Consider the following 23,549-nt stretch of genomic DNA (forward strand, 5'->3'; position numbering starts at 1 on the left):
AGTGTCTGAAGTAATTTCTTCAGATCAGTTTGCCCCATGATGCCGTTGTTCTGTTTAATTAAAGTTACTCAGTTTTTATAGTTATGTTTACTTTAATCTGGCTTTAAAGCACTGGCTGCAGCTACCTCGGTTTTGGGCCATAGCCGACCGGTTTTAAAAATATATATATATATATTCATAAATATGAACAAAACCGTACGCTGCAAATTAAGTTGGGCTGAGCAGAGTTTTGATGTCCTGTTCTGGTTGTCGGGGAAGCAGTTGGTGCACATTTTCCCCGTCCGGAGCCCAGTCATAAAGTTGTCATTGACAGAGGAGCGTTGAGTGCGCAGGATGCTTGGCGGGTGGTGAGGGACAGGGGCTAAGTTGTGGCTTCCCTCTCCCTCCCTCCCTCCCTACCCTGGTTACAAACCTGTATTTACCTCGAGGTTGAGAGCGAGTTCTGTTTCTTAGGAAAAGACCGGGCGTTTGAGAGAGAGGCCTTGTTCACTCACTCATGCGCTGCCTTCACATACCGCGCGCTGCTGGAAGCTTAGCCTCTCATTTTCTGGCACTCTTGTCTTTTTGGAAATTCACAAAAAACAAGTTCTCTGAATCTAGCCCCTCTGATGACAGTAGCAGAAGGATCTTCATCCGCTGCAGACTCTGGCCAAATAAAAATAACTTAATCAATTATTTTTATCTTTAATGAGCTAATGTCATATGAGTGAGAAAGTGAGAGAATTCTGTCACAAGCAGACCATTAGTGGACTGCTTGTGACAGAATTCTCAGTGGCATGCAAGTTTATTATAATTTTTTTGAAAAACGTCAGTTAAAGTATTCAAACCATACTCGGACTCCCCACTGACACACCTGGTCAGAGGGCAGGTTGAGCCCTGCTGGTTATCCACTCTGCCTTGGAGATGAATCGGCGGGTCGCCAGGAAAGCTCCGAGGACATCTGAGGACAGCCTCTAGTGTTCCCAATATGAGCTGCATGGCCAGAGTTGCTTCTGTATCTCATTCAACTTACAAGAGATTTTATTTGTCACATGCTCATACAAGTATGTACCGGGAAATGCTGTACTCTGTAAATGTCTGAAACTGAGGCTTCTCTGTTTGAACAGTTTTGGTGTTTTTAGGGCATTTTTACTGCCTCGATCCTGAGTGTTACTGGAGGCCATTTTGCGGTTGTGGTTTCCGTACATCACGGTGGAAAAGGTAGCGCTGATGAAGGAGCGTGTGGCCACGCCCGGGAAGCGGAGGATCATGGGACCGAGGGGAAGGGTAAAGCGGGGCACGGCGGATACGCGTTCCCTTTGAAGCGGGGCCTTTGATGGGCTCCGTCCGACAGAAGAGACAGATTAACGGCACAGGAACTTCCCCCCCGTTTCCTGGGCCCAACGGCCTGCAGCGGCAGCCCCGCCCCTCTCCCTCCGGCTGCTCCCTCCTCCTCCGCCCCCCACCCCCCCCCCCCCGGGAGGAACGACACGTCGCCCTCCGAGTCCATCACTCGGGGTGACACCGCCGGGACCCGCCCTGCCCCGCCGCCGGCCTCGGGAATTCGGGGGAAACGGCGGTGACTTGCAAGACGGGTCTCGCGGGGAAGCGCGTGGGAGTTCTCCGCGGCCGCTGGAAACGTCCAGAACCTGCACAGTTGGCGCTCAGCGGCGGCGCAGGACCCGACACGTCCCCCGTGTGCGCGCTGAGAGCCAGCCTGTTTTTGAGCAGAGGGTGACTCACGCGCTCGACATCCCAACCCCCCACAGCGTGCCCCGCCCAGCCCGGCGGCAGAGCCTGGTGGTAATGCGTGGGAGCGATCGCAACACAAAGTCCTGTTTATCGTCTCTTTTCCTCTTCTAAATAAAGGAAAAATAAAGACGTTAATCAAAGTTCTGGGAACGGAGATGTCTCAACCAGCGTCAGAGGCGTCATTAGTTCACTCTCACCAAGAGCTTTTGTGCAGAACAGCCTATTGCTTGAAAAATCTGCATTTCCTAAATAATCGGAGTGGGAATATCTGGAAAAACGATACTCGTATATCCTCCCGCCCCGGGGCGAAAACCGTCAACCTGTCCGTCCTGTTCCTGTTCCTGTTCCCTGGCTCACGCATGCGCCACGCCCGGCTGCCATCACAGCCTCCTTTCCCTCAGAAGCTCCTCCATTTCAGGTGTGCTCAGGTTACTGTGTGTCAGAGCGGCAGCCATTTGTATTGTTTCGTCCGCGGCTTGATGGACTCTGAGATCTTGCACTCGTCCAGCCTGTTGAAGTTGTGAAAGGCTTTGAGGTGACTGACCTTTCTGACTGATTAAAGCGTTCTTGGGCAAAAGCCTTATGTCAAAGACTCCTTGATTTCGATTGGCTGTCTTCAGAGTCTTTTGGATGATGTGTTGTGGGGGGGAGAAATATGATTTAATAGTCTCTTCCAGCAGATTAAGTACAGGTTGGGAATGTTGTGAGCTTTCTATGGTGATGCATCTTGTTTATGGAGAGGAGAGCTCATTTTATCCATGATCCAAGCTTCCCATTCGACTCTAAATGCTTTGAAATGTTTGAATAGGCTCTCTGTTTGCTTTGTAGTCCTCACTGAACTTTTGACTGTGCACTCGCAAATCAGTCAAAACAACTCGCCCCCCCCTGTCCTCCCCCGTGTCTCTTCGTCTGAAAGGAGGCTCTTTGTGGCCTCGTGTGCTGGGGCGGAGGGGACGTTTTGCAGAGTCGTTTGTGATTTTGGCGAAGGCCAAATGTTTTTCCCTGCCGTTTCCTGCGCGGCCTTCCTCCGGCGCTCCGGTCACCCCCGGCACCACATTCCCGCTGCCTCGGCCGGGACCGGGACGAAATTCCTGCTCCGGAATTCTTTGGCCATCTTGCGGCTCTGTCACCATGCCTGGAGCTCCCCCTGTCATCCCCGGTGCAATAGCGCGGGTTCCCGGACAGTCCGATCTGGAGATCCACCTCTCTATCTTACGAGCAGCTCTTACTGCAGCCGCGATTGGCCACGCCAGGGACATGTAGCTTAGCCGTTGGTTAGATTCTCAGAGGGGCGGGACATGGAAGTGTGCTATGGTTGACACCCTTCTCCTCTCACTATTCAACTATATCCATTACATTACATTACATTATTGCATCCCCCTGCGGTGTCTGATTAGTTCATGTTCAAATCATCGCTCAGAATCATTGTCCAGATGTGATTGGTTAGAAAATATTGGACGTGTCACAAGTTGTGCGGGGTTATATCTCTGAGCAAAGCCACTTTGGCTAGGCTAATAGCACTAAGGTTTACTGCTGGAAAACGAACATCTGTGCCACTGTACCTTTCCCCCTTCACCGGCATGTGCGTTCTCTTCTGTCCATAAATTCAGGATCGTAACTCATCTCGTAACTGCTCATTTTCTGCAAACCGCAGTTGTTTGAATGGTTTCTGACGATAGAACATCCTTCTGGGCTGAAGGCACACGCCATCATCATCAAGTTTTAACGGTTAATTGAATTTGCATTTGAGGTTTGCTAGACGCTGTCATCCAGAGCAGATATTTACTGAATGGGTTCATGTGAAGCACCTTGCTCAAGGGCGCAACACCAGTGCCCTCCCTGGGAATTGATGTCGTAATCTTGGTGTAGGCTTGTCGTGCTACCAGCTCCACTGTGACCCCCCAGGCCCCAGGGCTGGAGGGGTCTGGGGGACAGAAGGGCTTGAGGTTTTTGGTAGTGACGCCCAAGGGATGTAGAGGATCAGGTATGGTGGCATGGTGGCATGGTGAGGTAGTGTTTGGCACGGGTTCCTCACAAGAAGGAGGTTCTGGGTTAGAATCCTGGCCAGCCGGATCCTCTCTGCGTGGAGTTTGGATGTTCTTCCTGTAATTTGCGTGGGTTCCCTCCGGGTTCTCTGGTCTCCTCCCACACCTAATGACATGCATGTCAGGTGAGGTGTAATCCTACAATTGCCCTTGACCAAGGCACAGGCCTCAGGACTGGAGTTGGTCCCTGGGCGCTGCTCTGTGTCTGCCCACTGTTCCTAAATAACTAGGATGGGACAAATGCAGAGGACAAATTACCCCACAGGGTTCAATAAAGTATATCTTATCTTTGAGGAACCCTCATGAGGGCTAATCTCAGCAGTGTTTGGAAGGGGCTGTTTAGTATTGCTTAAGCGTACGGAAAGTACTTTCTCGCTTGCTCTCTCCCTCTGTTTCTCTCTCCCTCTGTTTCTCTCTCTGTCTGTGTGTCATTCCCCAACATGCTCAAACACATGCACGCGCGTACATACACGCACACAGACGCACGCAAGCGCACACGCATTGCTAAAGGGGGTATCGTCTTCCCTTTCAGTATAAAGCCTCTCATAGGAAGCTGGGTATTGTGTGTCAGGATGCCACAATGGCCTTTTTATCGGAGTGCAGGAGGGCTGAGGTGCAGGGCCAGGCAGGCTCTTCTGCCCCTGCTCGTTATTACATCCTGCTGACACACGAATGGGGGCTTCCATCGCTCTGCCACCGGCTCTGCTTCGTCCTGGTGAAGGGCATCGGCGGGAAACCGTTCCTGGCCCCCGTCGCCTACCTCTCAGAAAGTTACTGGTGTCGAGTTTGGGAGCTTGGGAGTTTGTGATATCACAATGATGTCGGCGGGTGGCTCTCCACTGGCTGTGTTGATATCGCTGCTCTGGGGCTGGCAGGCTCTTCCGAAATGTCTGGCTCTGCTGGCTCCTGTTCAAGCGAGTGAGCCGGCCTCCGCCCACGCGACCTCCGACCCCAGAACACCCAGCCAAGCTGCTTTGAGTCTGCACGCGCTCACTGGGCAAAGAGCAGCGCGAGAATTCTGAGATCTCTCAAAGGCATACGTGCGCACAAACACATGCGCGTACACACACACACACACACACACACACTAGCTGGACTGAAGGCAAGCTTCCCGGTGCGTGAGGTCAGCTACTGTTGCTCCTGCCACATTGCTAATGTTTTTTCCATGAGCGTGTTCTTGCTCCCAGTGCTGTCTTTGTGTGAAGCGTGTGTCGTCTTCATCCTGTTTTCCGTCTCCGTTTCCTCGTAGGTCAGGCTGTCATGGCCGGGTGTGTCTGCGACAGTCTCACAGTGCTATATGGGCCTGTCGGGTCTTTTAAATCTAGTGCGTTTCGCCTGGGAACACCTTTTCCGCTTTTTCAATTGCTGAATTTATTTTGGACAGCTGAGACAATGAAAACAAAAGCCGGTATCAGAACCTGGGCAGAATCTGTGCTTCTATTTTCTCATCGGAAAAATGTTTTGTCTGTATTTGACACATTTTGACATATTTTCATATTATTTTGAAATACTTTTGAAATATTTTGTTGATTAGTTTTGTCTGTTTTGTCTGTTGGTTGTTAAAGCATTCGCACACGGTTCATGAATCTATGCTTTGCGGTGTTGGGTAGCTTTTATTAAATGATCCAGTTGGTGTCACTGACGTGAGGTCATCGGGTCGTAAACACGCTGCCCTGAAGGCTGCCGTCGGGGCACAACAGCTGCTGCGAAAATGTGGCCAAGGCCAGAGGACTCACACACACACACACACACACACACACACACACACACACACACACATCGATGGGGAGAGGAACCTGTGCTTTGTTGGGGGTTTGAATTATGTGCTGAAACCAATAGGAAGCCAATGCATTGCTCAGTGGTCTACCTCCATCGACCCGCCCTGCGGCAGTTCCTTATCACTGTAACCGGGGGGGGGGAAACGCAGGAAACTGTCCACCTGTCCAGTAACCAACCCAAATCCCAAAACCCCACACCTCCCTTTCCTGTGCTCGCTTGCAAAAAACTGCAACGGTTTGGTGGAACAGGCACAGGGTCGCAGGATTATGTTAGCGCTACAGGTTTTGCTGGATTGACAGCAAGGGATTATTTTGTTTCAGGCTGTTTGAGGGATTATTTAGTTTAAGGCTGTTTGGATTAATATTTCACTTCCCTTTTTGTTTTGCAGGGGCAACTAAGGAGATTGGGTCTGCCCTAACCAGAATGTGTATGAGACACCGGAGTATCGAGTCCAAACTAAAGCTCTTCACCACGTAAGACTGCTTACTGCATTGTTACCATGCTAACAGTAATACTATCATGCTATCAATATTACCACCATACTAACAGTATTAGCGCTGTGCTAACTGTATTACCACCATGCTAACAGTCACGCTACCGTGCTTACACTATTACCTCCATGCTAACTGAATTACAACCGTGCTAACACTAGTATCACTGTGCTAACAGTATTGGTGCTGTGATAACAGTATTACCACCATGCTAACAGGGTTAGTGCTCTGTTAACAGTAATAATGCTCTCTTAACAGTATTATCAGCACTGTTAACAGTATTAATGCTCTGTTAACAGTATTATCAGCACTGTTAATAGTATTAATGCACTGTTAACATTATTAATGCACTGTTAACAGTATTAATGCACTGTGAACAGAATTAATGCACTGTTAACAGTACATTACATTACATTAATGGCATTTGGCAGACGCTCTTATCCAGAGCGACGTACAACAAAGTGCATACCCATAACCAGGGGTAAGTGCGCTGAAAGACCCTAGAGGGAAGTACAATTTCAACTGCTACCTGCACAACAAAGATAAGGACCAGGGCCTATTTTTTATTTTTTTTACGAACAAATAAACAAACGAACAACAAAGCAAAAGTGACCAAACTTAACTATCCAAACACTGCTTACCTAGCCAACTAAAAATACCGATACCCAAAGTAAATCACAAAGACAACAATTAAGGTTCACAGGGAGGTAGGGAGGGACGGGGAGAGGTGCTGTTTGAAGAGGTGCGTCTTCAGTTTGCGCTTGAAGGTGGGGAGACATTCTACAGTATTAATGCTCTGTTAACAGTATTATCAGCACTGTTAACAGTATTAATGCACTGTTAACAATACTAACGGCATCACCACCACGCTAACAGCATCACCACCACGCTAACAGCATCACCGTCACGCTAACAGCATCACCACCACGCTAACAGCATCACCACCACGCTAACAGCCTCACCACCACGCTAACAGCCTCACCACCACGCTAACAGCCTCACCGTCACGCTAACAGCCTCACCGTCACGCTAACAGCATCACCGTCACGCTAACAGCATCACCGTCACGCTAACAGCATCACCACCACGCTAACAGCATCACCGTCACGCTAACAGCATCACCACCACGCTAACAGCATCACCACCACGCTAACAGCATCACCACCACGCTAACAGCATCACCGTCACGCTAACAGCATCACCACCACGCTAACAGCATCACCGTCACGCTAACAGCATCACCACCACGCTAACAGCATCACCACCACGCTAACAGTGTGCAGATTGGTGTGAAGCATCCTGCTGTTCTCCTGTGAGATCCAGGCTCTGCCGGGGTTCTGGGTGGTGGGTGGGTGGGTGGGTGGGCGATGTTGGGGCTCTGCCGGGGTTCTGGGTGATGGGTGGGCGGGCGGGTGATGTTGGGGATGGGGAGGAATAGTGGTTGTGGATGATGAGCCTTTCTGCATGAGTACACAAGTCCTAATGTACTAATCACTGATCTGAGATCAGCCTTGGGGAAAAGCTTTTTGGAATAAGACTTCTTTCCCATGGTGCGCCTCATTGCACTGCAAAGAAAAGTGTCTGAGGATGCAAAAAATGTGTTTTTGTATTATATTGGAAGTTAATCATATTTCTTTTTTGCTAAATAAGACACAAATATGGCCAATGAGCTAGACGGTTTGACTCATTTCAATTCTGTGCAAGAATATTTTTCCTGACAGACAGGGACTTGAAACAAGCTAATATTTTCTACTTTTGAGAAAAGAAAAGTAGCTTTATGTGGTTATGTGATGCTTGCCTGAGTGGGTTTCAGTAAGTTTTAATAATGAGGATTCCTGACTCATCCCTGTCCAATTAAGCCCCGTCATCTGCATTATTTCTCACAGCTGTCTGACCGCTGTGTAAAGTCTGTAAAGAGTGGGAAAGGAGAGGCGGGATATTGACGGTTGATAAACGCGCTGTTTGACGCGTGTGTGTGTGTGTGTTGATCGATGTTTCCTGTGCAGAGCTCTGACGGAGAGTTTGGTCAGCCCCTTGGAGCTGAAGATTGAGGAGTGGAAGAAAGTGGCCAGTCAGCTGGATAAAGACCACGCCAAAGGTACCCCTGTCCTGCCCCCCTGGGGCCCCGCCCCACCTCCCTGGGGCCCCCCTCACCACGAGATCACTTTCGTACTTACTTACACTTCCCTACGTTTTTTGGGTGGAAATCCAGATATTAAGACATTTTTTGATCCTTCCTGAAAAAAGTAACTTTCATAATATTTTCGAAATATTTGGTTTTGCTTCCATATATGAACAGGTTATTGGGTAATACAAATGTTTAGTCCTTAGTGCAGCGTCATACAGCGAACTATATCATCCATAAACTTCATTACCCAGTCGCCTCTGTGTTCCTTTGGGGAAATAATTACCGTTACATAGGAGAGTAGAGTTTCATTACCGGGAAAAGTATATTTTCGGTTGTTTCGTACAGGTGAGAGTAGATGTAGAATTATTTTGTTGCGAGCGAGAGTGTGGTTTCCATTGTTTTATGAAGTGTGAGGTGATTTTGAACTGTTTTGTTACTGATGAGAGGTAGAGGTTGAGGGTCGATTTCAAGTTTTGAGTTTGGTCTCGTTTTGTTGCAGAATACAAGAAGGCTCGTGCGGACATTAAGAAGAAGTCCTCTGACACCATCAAGCTGCAGAAGAAAGTGAAGAAAGGTGAGGACCCTGCGTGTTTAGTGAGCTGACAATTATCCCAACGGGTCAAGAACTGGCTCAGGAGCCGGGAGTCGCGTTACATAAACACCATTTGCACAGGAGGAGGAAACGTTTTCGATGGCTTTAGTCCATCGGCAGGCCCCTCCCTTTCCCCGTCTCCGTGGCGATTAGCCCTTGCCCTCTCTTTCACTGCAGTGTCGCTTGCCCAGAGCCGTGAAAGGCATCGGCTGACAGTCTCCCGCTGCGTGGTTTTCCGGAATGGTCCGCCGCGCCCTGCCGGGCCGGTATTGGCGGCACTTTGGCCGTTGCCCGGGTAACCGGCTGGCGATCGAGGGTGCTAATCGCGCCAGCCTGCCGGGGCGTTAAAGCCTCGGTTGAGGAGTTTAGTGGAGCAGCGTTTAGCGCTGAGCGCTGTAATCTGATTACAGCCGTCGTGTGAGGGGAGGTGTGGCTGAGGGGAGGTGTGGCCGTTTACCCCGTGGGTGGGGATGAGACCCTGCCCATGCTGCAGGTGCAGTTTGCCCTGCACGTGGGGGAGAGAGGTGGACAGTGAGAGAGAGGGAATGAGAGGGAATGAGAGGGAATGAGAGGGAATGAGAGGGAGAGAGGGAGAGAGGGAGAGAGGTGGAGAGGTGGAGAGGTGGAGAGGTGGAGAGGTGGAGAGGTGGGGAGAGGTGGAGAGGTGGAGAGGTGGGGAGAGGTGGGGAGAGGTGGAGAGAGGTGGAGAGAGCGAGAGGGAATGAGAGGTGGAGAGGTGGAGAGTGAGAGAGGGAGTGAGAGAGGGAGTGAGAGAGTGCGGGAGCAAGAGTAGTAGGCAGTGGGGGAGCGAGAGAGCGAAAGAGCGAGACAAATAGTGGGAGAGTATGTCCAGATTTAATCTTCACCTGTTTTATGTTGTAATGAAGATTTTGTTGTTTATCAATTCAAAACTTCAAGACCCTAATGTCTCTGGGAGTCGCTCGCATGTGGCCTGTGTTCGTATGTGTTAGCATTAGCATGCTAAGCAGGACACCGCTCTCGCTGGTGAGGTAATGGGAGGAAGGGAGGCAGTTTGAGAACTCTCCTCTGGGCTGGAAGTAGGTTGATGTAGCGCTCGCCTCTCACAATCCTCCGCTCTGACCCGATTGCATCCTCGAACCGTGGCCCGGGGTGCAGGAACGAGGGGCAAAGGGGGGTTTCACACGTGAGTGTCCTGAAAACACCCCTCTTTCACAGCTCTCCGGTACATTCTGCCTACACGTTACATTTTCATTTTCGCCATTTCGTTGACCCTCTTACCTGGAGTCACTTACAATGAAAAGGCCTGCATTCATTAACCACCTGCAAACCCAAGTCGCTGTCACAGAGGGGGTAATGACCAGGCTCTAACACGCCAGCCCCAGGTAGTCCTTCTCTAGAACCATGGACTGAGGCCTGAAGGTGTGGAAGTGCACCTCTTTTAGCAGCCTGTACGCTAGCACCAGTTTTGAATTCGATGTTGGCAGCCAGTGCAAGGAACACCAGATGTGGGTGACAGACCTTTTTTCTAAGTGTCATGCACCTGTGGAATCCACAATAAAGATCAGTTCTGGGCTCTTGAGCAAAACCCCACATTGCTCCAGGGGGGGATTGGCTCCTGTTTAGTCTAAACAATGCAAGTGACAGTTTTTTTTTTAATGTATGTACGTACAATGGTTGGTGTGATGTACGCCATTGCCGAAAGTAGCTTTCTTCTCCACTGTGACAGCAGTGCTCTAAGCCGCTATGGGACAGCAGTGCTCAAAGCCGCTATGGGACAGTAGTGATCAAAAGCACCACTGCTGTGTAGGACTGCTGGGTAAAAAATGACATCACCACTCCTGCTGGACGTGCGGACCGTTACAAAGCGAACGCAGTTTCCTCTCGCCTGCTTCTCCTGAGGGTAAACACGGACCTCCAGGACGGTGCGTTGGTCGACCCAGTTGGGCGTTTTAATCGCGACACGCTTCCTTAGCGCGTGAAACCGCGCCCCTGTCCTCTCTTTCGGAGAGGTTCCGCTCCCCTCCGCTCGGACGCGGTGGGTCGCGCGGTTGTTCTTGGCAGCCGGCGGCGGTTCCTCACAAAGGAGCCATTGGCTGCCGGTGAGACGGAAAGCGTCTCTGGAAAAACAGGCTAACCCAAGTGGCTCTGGCTGAATCCACAGGCTTATGAAAGCAGCATCCGAGCGGAGGAAGTCACGCTTCACAGTTAGGACCGGCTGTGTATCATTTCCTGTGCCTCTGTGTGTGTGTATGTGTGTGTGTGTGCGTGTGCGTGCGTGTGCGTGCCTGTGTGTGTGTGTGTGCGTGTGTGTGTGTGTGTGTGCCTGTGCCTGTCTGTGCCTGTGTGTGCCTGTGTGTGCGTGTGTGTGCGTGCGTACGTGTGTCTGTCTGTGTGTGTGCGTGTGCGTGCGTGTGCGTGTGTGTGCCTGTGTGTGTGTGTGCGTACGTGTGTCTGTGCATGCATGTCAGTGCATGTGTCTGCACGTTCGGTCTGCGTACGTGTGTGTGTGTGTGCGCGTTTGGTTAGCGTACGTGTGTGTGTGCGCGTTTGGTTAGCGTACGTGTATCAGTGTCTGTGTGTATGGGGGTGGGGGTGCAGAGCAGAATCCAGGGCTGGTTCCTGTGGAATGTGACACATGCAGGTCTGTGTGCTGACTCAGAGAGCTGTGAGAGAAAGTCCCCCAACACCCCCCTCCACCCACAGCTGAAAGTGCTGGATTACCCTGGGGAAGGGGGGGTGTATGTGCCCCAAATTCACCTGGTCTGTTAGAGGAGGCCTGTGACTGGTCAGATGCCAGCATTACTACCAGGCATTACTAAACGCCGTGGAGCACTTGGAAACTGGGGGCCTGTGAGTGTTTGTACAATTCTGCTGTTTCATTGCGTGTCATCATGCCGTTCCCATGGCGATGATTGCACCCCCCCCCCCCGAAGGCCTGTTGCTGAGATACAGCTCTTTGCAACACAATGGTCAGCTCAGAATATGAATGAGTTGATGACTCCCTGTCAACCTCTCTCAATTCAAATGGCCAGACCTGAGGAGCTAGGGTTCTGCTGAAAGTCACTCACTGTAGGTGAAGGCTGAGAGTGAGTGTTTCTGGGGAATGCAGTCCAGGCAGTGTCTGTGTAGTCTCTGCTCTCTTTATCTGATAAGACCTTGTGTATGGGCTGGATTGATGGAACCCTTGAAGGTGGCCAGACTGCAGCGTTGCGTTTAAGCGCATTCTGAAATCATAGGCGTGTGGTATGGGATGGCCCCGTGCCCTTCTATGCCCCAATGGGACAGGAGACCCGTTCCGAAAATTAAACCTGGGTAAATAAGTGAGAATAGGAGGTGCCAGGAAACTTGTGTCTGCAGGTTTAACTCCAGTCCTGGAGGGCTGCAGTGTCTGCAGGTTTAACTCCAGTCCTGGAGGGCCGCAGTGTCTGCAGGTTTAACTCCAGTCCTTAACAATCACAGTGTCTTAAGAGTTTTTAGGTTCCTTAAGTGTTGCAGTCCATTTAAGGCCTTGGGAACAAGTTTTTGTGGAATCTTGAGCTAGCTAATGACTTAAATTAAGCTCTTGAGCGCAGAAACACACAGAAAGCCAGGCGAGACCATGGGCCTTCAGGGACTGAGGATTTGGAGCTGCCTGTCATTGAACTACTTGAGAATTTGGAGAGGAACTCATTGGGAGAGCGGTGCTTTGTGGGTAATGGGGTCGCTGTGTACTGACAGTCCGGGTGCCTATGTGGCTCAGCAGCAGGTTGTTCTGTCACCATGGTAACTGCTGTAGATCAGCGATGAGCTGTTCTGTTGCCATGGGGAAAGACTGCAAATCAACGATGAGCTGTTCCAGCTATGTTTAACAGACGGATGATGTCAGACAGCCATCTGCTACCTGTTATAGGGCAACGGTAACCACAGTGGGACAACACCCACCTCTTTCGTCTTCCAATTTAAAAAAACAAATATATATATATATATATATTGTTTTTTTACTTGGTTTCTAAAATGTGATATAATGTGATATCTTGGACTTTCCACTCCCAGAGTCCTTCTCTGGAGTCCTTCTCTGGAGTCCTTCTCTGGAGTCCTTCTCTGGAGTCCTTCTCTGGAGTCCTTCTCTGGAGTCCTAACTTCTCCCAGAGTCATTCCTTCTCCCAGAGTCATTCCTTCTCCCAGAGTCATTCCTTCTCCCAGAGTCATTCCTTCTCCCAGAGTCATTCCTTCTCCCAGAGTCATTCCTTCTCCCAGAGTCATTCCTTCTCCCAGAGTCATTCCTTCTCTGGGAGATCCCGCGGTCTCTCAGACACAGGTTCACTCATGCTAACCAGTCTCAGGTGCCGATGGTGGAAAACATGACTCCTGCGTCTGCATGAGCACCAGCAGGTGACACGCGTGAGCGTGGGGGAATAACGGCCGGCGAGCGGGAAGTCCAGTGATTCACGTTTCCAAACACCCCTCTCATTTTTCATCCCTCCTCAGCGCCGTCTTCGGCCGCGCAGGAATGCGGGATATGCAGCCGGGCGTGTTTTCATTGGGCCCTGCGACTGTTTTGGAAGCTCGGGAGCGAAACGGCGGGTCTCGGGCTCCCCGGAGCTGGGGGCAAGGGGCCGCTTGTCGTTTGAGGTTGGAGCGGGAGATGCCCTGGCGGGGAGGGAGGGAAGGGTTTGGCGTGTCGGCGGTACTGCGGTGGAAAACAAGGCGAACAAGACCGTCCTTCTGCTCCGCTCCTCAGGAGTGGGTCATGTGTGGCGTGAGACCGCATCACATGGGCGCCCTGGCCCGCGGCCGTCTCCCTCCAATCTGATTAAACCTCCCGACTTACCCAATCAGCGCTCCTTTCTGGCTCTGCTCCTGCGTCTTCTGACCGGGGAAGGTGCCGGGGGCCCTCCTCTCTTTTATCTCTCCTGTCTCTTCTCTTGTACTCTACCTCTCCCCCATTCCCTCCTCTTGTACTCTCCCTCTCCCCCATTCCCTCTTCCTAATCTCGTTCTCGCGTTCATCCTGTCTCCTTGCACTCTGTCTCTTGTTCTTCTTGTCCTCCGTTCCTCTCATTCCCTCCCCTTGCTCTTTCTCCCAGTCTCTCATTTTGTAACTAATTTCCCCGTCTTGTGTCTCTCTTGTTCTCTCTTCTACCCTTTCCTTGTTCTCTCTCATTCTCTCTCCTTGTTCGCTCTCATTCTCTCTCCCCTGGTTGTCTCTCATTCTCTTTCCCCTTGTTCTCTCTCATTCTCTCTTCCCTTGTTCTCTCTCTTTCTCTCTCTCTCCTCTCTCCTCTGTTGAGAGGGCAGCAGCTGTAAGGAGGTCCCGGCCGCTCTGTTTCAGCACACAGGGCTGGGAGGTATCAGTTTCGCTCTATTAATAGAGCTTTGAGCGGAGTCCAGGGCAGGCCTCTCCTGCCTCCCGTGCTGCTCGGCTTGCTCTGTAATGCCTCCGTCTCCGCTCAGGACCTCAAACTGACTCTGACCCGGGCTCCCTTTTCGGACCGGGTGGCCCGGAGCGTCTCCAGATGCGGGAGGTTTTCGGGAGCGCGGTAGGCTCACGTGGGCTCGTCTCCTGGAGGGGTGGGCACCCCCCCACCCCCCCTGGTGTTCTGCATTCCTCTGAAGCCTCTCAACTTCCCTCTTAGTGGGGATGTCCAAAACCTTGCCACCGTGACTCAGACGCACGCTGGGTTCACATGTTTCCTTTTCCTCCGGGCAGATCTCTTAAAGGCACAGCGGAACTGGGTGATAGGACCTGGAGTTACGCACTGGTCATTTTGTGAAATTGGGTATGAACTGACTGTCCAGTTATGCACTGGACAGTCAGTTGAATGGGGTATCACTCCTTACGCCACACTGGGGCAGCCTGGGTACTCTGGGTACTATGCAAAACCTTTTTTTGGGGGGATTCTAAGCTTTTCTGAGCCGGTCTGGTGTAATACTCTCGAAAATTCAAACCTGTACCTGGGAGGTGTGTAAACCTTCGTTGGCTCAATTGCACCAGGGAAGATCAATCGAGCACAAAAAAGCGTTTGAACCGAAAACAGTTCAAAGAGCCAGGTCAGCCCCAACTGCCACTCTTACCCCACACTGGGCAGCCTGTACTCTGTGACCTCAGCACATGATCTGGGAGACACAGCCCTGCCCTGAACCCTGAGCTGCTCCACAGTCAGCACAAGCTCTCATTTCAGAGGCTGCTGTGAGCTTCCATGCCCTGGCACTGCTCTCCGTATCCGTGTCTGCTGCTGCCCCCTGGTGGCGAACATATGAAGTGTTTAGGAAATGGTCATTCTCCATTCTGATTCTTAACTTGTTACACTTAAGAGGTGACTTGCTAGACCGTGGGTTCTCACATTTGAGTCACAAGTATTATAAACAGTCAGTGTTTCTGGATTACTGTGTGTTGTATTTGTATCGGGCTGACCCGGGCGGGCTGACTCGGGTGTTTGCGTGTTAGCGGGTTGACTGACGTTAGCATGTTAGCGGGCTGATCCAGGTGTTAGCGGGCTGACCCAGGTGTTGGCGGGCTGACCCAGGCGGGCTGACCCAGGCGGGCTGACCCAGGCGGGCTGACTCGGGTGTTAGCGGGCTGACTCGGGTGTGCTGACTCGGGTGCGGTCCCTCCTCTCTCCAGGGAAGGGCGAGGTGCGGATGCAGCTGGACAGCGCCCTGCAGGATGTGAACGTGAAGTACGCGGTTCTGGAGGAGACGGAGAAGCGGGCCGTGTGTCGGGCTCTGATCGAGGAGAGGGGCCGGTTCTGCTCCTTCGTCAGCATGCTGCGGCCCGTTCTGGTGAGTCTCTCCCTCCTCTCTACCTGACACCCCTTTATGTGCAGTGAGGGCCGTAAATATTTGGACAGTGGTACATTTTTTGTACTTTTGGGTGATCCGTGTAAGAACTGCATTTTATACGTAGTCCCTTCATTTTATGGGAGCGAAAGTAATTGGACAGTTGGCTTCTCAGCTGTTTCTCATTAGTCAGGTGTATGCTATCGCTTTCTTAGTTCAGGTATAAGAAAGCTTTCAGTGTTTAGTCTTGATTCTAGGCTTGTTATTGCCGTTTGTTAAGCCAATGACATTCAAGGAAGCCATTGTAAGGCTGAGAAATAAGAAACAAAACAGTCAGACATAGGCCAAACAGAAGGCTTGGCGTTAAAAAAAAACAATTGGAATAGATACAGATACCGAAAGCTTCGTTATTAGCTTCGTTCGTTATTCCTGTACTAAGGAAGCAATTGAATAGACCTGACCAATCAGAAAAACTACTGTAATTACTTTTGGTCCTGCAATTGTACATCTGTCCAAATACTTATGGACAGCACTGCAGCTGGCAGGTGTGAATTAATTATTTGAGAAATATAAAGTCAAGGAGTCTCGACGAATCAATGTTTGTTGCTGCTTCATAGCCGCTGATGGGTGTTAGAGTTGTTTGCCTTTCCGGGCTGTGGGTTACTGCGAGTGGAGATGGTGTTTGGGGTGTGTTAAGAGTCCGTCTCCCTCCAGGACGAGGAGATCGGCATGCTGGGAGAGGTGACTCATCTTCAGACCATCCTGGAGGACCTGGGCACCCTGACCGCTGAGCCCCACAAACTGCCCCCTGCCAGCGAGCAGGTGAGACGCCAACATAGCATGTTCGTACGCACACACACACACACACACGCACACACACACACACACCAACATAGCATGTTCGTACGCACACACACACACACACACACACACACACACACCAACATAGCATGTTCGTACGCACATACACACACACACCAACATAGCATGTTTATAAGCACATACACACATACACACATACACACACACCAACATAGCATGTTCGTACGCACATACACACACACCAACATAGCATGTTCGTACGCACATACACACACACACCAACATAGCATGTTTATATGCACATACACACACACACACACACACACACACACACAACATAGCATGTTTATAAGCACATACACACATACACACATACACACACACCAACATAGCATGTTCGTACGCACATACACACACACACCAACATAGCATGTTTGTACGCACACACACACACACACACACACACACCAACATAGCATGCTCGTACACACATACACCAACATAGCATGTTCGTACGCACATACACACACACCAACATAGCATGTTTGTACGCACATACACACACCAACATAGCATGCTCGTACACACACACACACCGACATAGAATGTTCGTACGCACATACACACACACACACACACACACACACACACACACACCAACATAGCATGTTCGTACGCACATGCACACGCAGCAACATGGCATGCTCGTACACAGATACACATACGCACGCACACACGCACGCAGGCACGCAACACTCACACACTCACACACTCACACACACACACACACACACACACGCAGGCACACATCCATACACACACAAACGCATACGTATATGTTAAATGGTAAATAGACTGCATTTTATCTAATGCGCTTTTATCAAAATCGCTTTACAATTAGTGCCTCCCATTCCCCATTCACACCATAGGCAGCCATGCAAGGCACATACACATACTTAAAAGCACGCAGAGTCACAGACGCAAGCACACACATACACATTCATACATGCGCATACACACGCACACACACACACACACAGCATTTTGCATAAGTGAGTTGTCACGCGGTTTGAAATGTACAGTGTTACATTAATTGCTGTAGATTAACGGTCGATGTTAATGGAATAAAAAGCTTTTCGTAACAACATGCTGAGTCATTTTCAGCATTAGACAGAAAAATATTAAAGCAATATAAAGGAAGTTATTTCTGTACAGGTTCTCACCACTTCCAGTTTCACGGAGGATGTAAAATTGCAGTGAACTTCATGAATGACAAAATCGGTTATTATATTTGCTGTATCTTTGCTTCCACTTCCTTTGACCTGAAACAAAGCAAGAGGTCAGGAAAGGAGAGCCAGCAGGCCCGAAATCTTTCACTTGTAAAATGCAGATTTTCCTCTCTGCTCTGAGTCTGAATTACTGGACTACCTTTGGAATGAGCAGTGTCAGGGTTAGTGCTCGATTGGTCTTGCCTAGTGCAGTTGAGCCAACCAAGAGGAACAGAAGATGGAGTTTGCACTTTTTGAGAGTATATCATAGGTTCCAACGCACCAGACAAGCTTGGTAAAGTGTAGAGATGTATTTTAATCCAAATGTTAAATGGACTGCATTTATATAGGGCTTTTATCCTAAGTGCTTTAGAATTGATGCCTCTCGTTCTCCCATTCACTCACACACCAACAGCGATTGGCTGCCATGCAAGGCACCAACCAGCTCATCGAGAGCAATTGGGGGTTAGGTGTCTTGCTCAGGGTCATTGTGGGAGATTGAACCGTCAAGTCTCCAACTGCCAGATGACCGCTCTTACCTCCTGAGTCAATGTTGCCTCGTTCAAAACAATTCGAAACATTTGTGTATTTAACCCAGGTCTGGTAGAGGGTTAGTGTTGGTGTGACTTGTGTGTTTCTGTTTTCCCAGGTGATTCTGGACCTGAAGGGCTCTGATTACAGCTACAGTTATCAGACACCCCCTGCCTCCCCTGGCACACTGTCCCGAAAAAGCAGCATCAGCAGGTTTGTGTACTTATACTTATCTCTCTCTCTCTCTCTCTCTCTCTCTCTCTCTCTCTCTCTCTCTCTCTCTCTCTCTCTCTCTCTCTCTCTCTCCTCTCTCTCTCTCTCTCTCTCTCTCTCTCTCTCTCTCTCTCTCTCTCTCTCTCTCTCTCTCACACACACACACACACACTCACACACACACTCACACACACACTCACACACACACACACACACACGCACACTCACACATACGCACACTCACACACTCACACACACACTCACACTCACACACACACACGCACACTCACACACACGCACACTCACACACACACACACACACACTCGCACACTCACACACACGCACACGCACACACACACACACACACGCACACGCACACTCACAGACACTCACACACACACGCACACACACGCACACACACTCTCACGCACATGCATGCACACACACGCACCATCTCTCTCACATGCACGCACAGTTTCTTTCTCTCTTACGCACACACGCACATACACATCATTAAACACACAAATAAACACACCTTGATGCATGTTTTTCCAGTTATGTCAGGACCTTTATCACAGACACAGCACAGGTTGCCAGTAACCTGAAGTTCTGTATGAGGCATTGAGCTGCTGCTGCTGCCCTCTGCTGGTGAGCTTGAGTATTAACCCCCCACTGCTGCTCTCTGGCCCACAGTAACTACCAGCCTACCTCAGTGCGCCATGTTCCCTCTCTCGACTCGATATCCAGTGCTGTGGACGGCATCCACCTCCGACCCGCCTCCACCCACATCCCCCACACCTCCCAGGTACAGTACACCTCCTCCACCCACCTCCCCCACACCTCCCAGGTACAGTACACCTCTTCCACCCACCTCCCAGGTACAGTACACCTCCTCCACCCACCCTCCCAGGTACAGTACACCTCCTCCACCCACCTCCCAGGTACAGTACACCCCCCTCCACCCACCTCCCAGGTACAGTACACCCCCTCCACCCACCTCCCAGGTACAGTACACCACCTCCACCCACCTCCCCCACACCTCCCAGGTACAGTACACCTCCTCCACCCACCTCCCAGGTACAGTACACCTCCTCCCCCACACCTCCCAGGTACAGTACACCTCCTCCCCCACACCTCCCAGGTACAGTACACCCCCTCCACCCACCTCCCAGGTACAGTACACCTTCTATACCCACCTCTCAGGTACAGTACGCCTGTTCATAACTAAACCTGGGCTTTGAGTATCACACTGTGGGGCCCTTCAGGAATTCCTGTTTTTCCAACCCTAGATGTCCCTGGGAGCATTTGGCCTTCCCTCTGAAATCCTGCTATCTCCCGTAAAAGCTCTGGGTGTTGGGTTTTTAATGGATTTAGAATTTAGTTTCTTGTTTTGTTAGTTTACATTAGTGATGCTGTAAGTGCACTTGCTAACCTGGGAAACTTTGTCTCCAGGCCAGGGTTTGTTCCTGGGGTAACTTGGGTTGATGCTCTAGCACCGGGGTCTGATGTGTAATTGTTTTGGATTCACATGCTTTTCTGTGCTCGGTTGATCTCGTCTGGTGCAATGGAACCAACCAATAGGACCAGAATGTGAGGTTTGCACTTCATTGGTTCAAATGCACCAGACAAGCTCAGTAAAGTGTAGAAAGGTATTTGAATATTTGAAAACCGTTACGTATTACCACGTCCCTGTATTTCATGTATTTGTCAGATGCCATTATGTTCACTTCCACTGTCCAAGTCCCTGTGGGTAAGAGCTCCTGCTGCCTCTCTGGCTGCCATACTGACCCTCCATTTTGGTTCTCTCAAGGGAGGCATTTCAGGTTAAAATGGCCGTGGCTGGACAGGCCTCCAATCTTCTTTGACTAAAGTAAGGGTTATTTTCACAGCAGCCATAGTTCAGCTTCTCCTTAACTTCTGAACAGGAATGAGATAAATGGTTTTGCTTTGTTTCGGCCACAATTACGCTTGCTGACACGGACCGAGCTTTTGCGCAAGTAAAGGTTGTAGCGTCTGAAGTTCCTGCGTCCCTTTACATGGTTTGTTGAAGAAGGACGGATGCCTGAGCTTGCTTTCAAGCCCGATGGGAGTGGCCATTCTGGTGCCGCTCTCTGATTGGCTGTGGCGCTGCTTTGGCATGTGATGCGTTTAACCGGGCTGCTGTTGTTGCTGAAGCCGTGACGCGGAGCGTAGGAGGTCGTTTGAGGTCGTTTGAGGTCGTTTGAGGTCGTTTGGGGTCGTGGCTAACGGTGGCGCGTGTTGTTTAAAACCCCGCCCCCTCTCTTTCCCCCGCTGGCCCCGCCTCCACCGCAGCGCTCGGCCAGCCCCATGGTGCGCTGCTCGGGCTGGGAGGGGCCCCGCTCCGTGAGCGAGGGGAACTCGCCCACCGCCACTCGCTTCGGCCGCGCCCGCGTGCACGCCCACGCGCACGCCCACGCCCACGCCCACGGCCCCGCCCGCCTCAGGAGAACTGTGAGCTGCGCGCATGTGTGTGTGTGTGTCTGTGTCTGTCTGTATATGTGTATATGTGTATCTGTGTCTGTGTCTGTATATGTGTGTGTGTGTCTGTGTATCCGTGTGTGTTTGTATGTATACGTGTATCTGTGCGTGTGTGTGTGTGTGTGTGTGTGTGTGTGTGTGTGTACACATATGTGTACGTGTGTATCTGTATCTGTGTGTGTGTGTACACATACGTGTATCTGTGTGTCTATGTATATGTGTATCTGTGTGTATCTGTATCTATATCTGTGTGTGTGTATACGTGCATCTGTATGTATCTGTGTGTGTGTGTGTGTACGTGCGTCTGTGTGTATCTGTGTGTGTGTGTGTGTGTGTGTGTATACGTGCATCTGTGTGTATCTGTGTGTATCTGTGTGTGTGTGTGTGTGTGTGTGTGTGTATACGTGCGCCTGTGTGTATTTGTGTATCTGTGTGTATCTGTGTATCTGTGTGTGTGTGTGTGTGTGTGTGTATACGTGCATCTGTGTGTATCTGTGTATCTGTGTGTGTGTGGGTGTGGGTGTGTGTGTGTGTGTGTGTGTGTACGTGTGTGTGTGTGGGTGTGTGTGTGTGTACTAGTCAGTGGTTGAGTGTCTATAATCAGCGTATTTGCTCATGTCCATGTCCGGCCGTGATTCAGTGATCTCAGGGTTCTGCATGTCAAAGGCATTTCAATACAGGACTGTTGTACCCTGGTCTGCCTGTTGTGAAGTGATGTGGTCTGCCTATTGTGACATGAGGTGGCTTGCCTGTGGTCTGCCTGTCAGGTTGTGACCTGGCCTGCCTGTTCTACCTGTATTGTGATGTAGGCTGCCTGTCGTGACATGACCTGGTCTGCCTTTCCTGATGTGATGTGGTCTTCCTGTCTTGATGTGAAGTGGACTGCCTAGTGTGTCATAACTTGGTCTGTCTGTCGTGACGTGGTCTGCCTATCGTGACGTGACCCCGTCTAGCAATCCTGATGTGATGTGGCCTGCCTGTCTTGACGTGACTTGGCCGCCTACCGTGTCATAATCTGGACTGCCAGTGGTGATGTGACATGGATATCGTGACATGAGCTGGTTTCTGTATCGTGACACGGCCTTGTCTGCCTGTGGTGTCATAACCTGGCCTGCCTATCCTGACATGGTCATGTCTGCCTGCCATGTCGTGACCCGGTGAGGCCGTTGCATTGCGGTTTCCAGCCCCAGTGTGAGCTGTGCTGTGTGTCTGTGTTCCAGGAGCAGGGCCTGCCTAACTGCCTGCCTCCCAGGCAGCAGGGCTCTGCTGGCACTGAGAACGGCACCGCCATGCCCCCCCCTCACATCCCCTACGCCCACCCCACAGAGAGGGCCCGCGCCATGTCCACCTCCAGCAAGGTGAGTGTCCACAGGACCTGTCACTCACACTCTGAGCCCTGTCACTCACACTCTGGACCCTGTCACTCACTCTCTGAGCCCTGTCACTCACACTCTGAGCCCTGTCACTCACACTCTGGACCCTGTCACTCACACTCTGGACCCTGTCACTCACACTGGACCCTGTCACTCACTCTCTGAGCCCTGTCACTCACACTCTGAGCCCTGTCACTCACACTCTGAGCCCTGTCACTCACTCTCTGGACCCTGTCACTCACTCTCTGGACCCTGTCACTCACACTGGACCCTGTCACTCACTCTCTGAGCCCTGTCACTCACACTCTGAGCCCTGTCACTCACTCTCTGAGCCCTGTCACTCACACTCTGGACCCTGTCACTCACACTGGACCCTGTCACTCACACTGGACCCTGTCACTCACACTGGACCCTGTCACTCACACTGGACCCTGTCACTCACACTCTGGACCCTGTCACTCACTCTCTGAGCCCTGTCACTCACTCTCTGAGCCCTGTCACTCACTCTCTGAGCCCTGTCACTCACACTCTGGACCCTGTCACTCACACTGGACCCTGTCACTCACACTGGACCCTGTCACTCACACTGGACCCTGTCACTCACACTGGACCCTGTCACTCACACTCTGGACCCTGTCACTCACTCTCTGAGCCCTGTCACTCACACTCTGGACCCTGTCACTCACACTGGACCCTGTCACTCACTCTCTGAGCCCTGTCACTCACACTGGACCCTGTCACTCACTCTCTGAGCCCTGTCACTCACTCTCTGAGCCCTGTCACTCACACTCTGGACCCTGTCACTCACACTCTGGACCCTGTCACTCACACTCTGGACCCTGTCACTCACACTGGACCCTGTCACTCACACTGGACCCTGTCACTCACACTGGACCCTGTCACTCACACTCTGAGCCCTGTCACTCACACTGGACCCTGTCACTCACACGCTGAGCCCTGTCACTCACACTTGTCTTAATGAATTGTTATAGGATAGGGAGGATGTCAGTAATGTAAGAGTTGCTCATTGATTGTCTCCACAAAACTGTGACAATCTCAGATGAGTTTTGAAACATGGACATCCCACTGAATTCTTTCAAACCTGCACATCAAAAGAACATGGCAACAACATGTGAATAAATATAATTATTATAGTTAATAGTTAATAGTGATAGAGTGTAAGGGAAGCATTAGAACAGTGAGGTCAAATTAATATGATTTTTACAGGGATTTCTACATCGATAAAAGTTGATGTTATGTTTTCCGTCACCAGTAGGTGGCAGCACAGGTCAAGTGAGAGGAAGTGTATGTTACACGTCAGCATGCAATTCAAAAG

The 23,549-nt window shown here is 50.8% G+C and overlaps 1 protein-coding gene across 2 annotated transcripts in view; it reads left to right on the plus strand.

Moving 5' to 3' along the window:
- The window catches only part of mtss1 (MTSS I-BAR domain containing 1), a 64,968-nt gene that overhangs the window by 35,184 nt on the left and 6,235 nt on the right, over positions 1–23,549 (plus strand). For both annotated transcript variants that reach the window (XM_061219610.1, XM_061219611.1), the window contains exons 4-11: positions 5,944–6,028; positions 8,053–8,144; positions 8,674–8,748; positions 15,352–15,509; positions 16,221–16,328; positions 18,246–18,340; positions 19,035–19,146; positions 22,061–22,198. In XM_061219610.1, the coding sequence (XP_061075594.1) occupies positions 5,944–6,028; positions 8,053–8,144; positions 8,674–8,748; positions 15,352–15,509; positions 16,221–16,328; positions 18,246–18,340; positions 19,035–19,146; positions 22,061–22,198 (863 nt within the window). The remainder of the gene's footprint in view (positions 1–5,943; positions 6,029–8,052; positions 8,145–8,673; positions 8,749–15,351; positions 15,510–16,220; positions 16,329–18,245; positions 18,341–19,034; positions 19,147–22,060; positions 22,199–23,549) is intronic.

This window comes from Conger conger, chromosome 14 (assembly GCF_963514075.1).
Source record: "Conger conger chromosome 14, fConCon1.1, whole genome shotgun sequence".
NCBI classification, from domain to species: domain Eukaryota; kingdom Metazoa; phylum Chordata; class Actinopteri; order Anguilliformes; family Congridae; genus Conger; species Conger conger.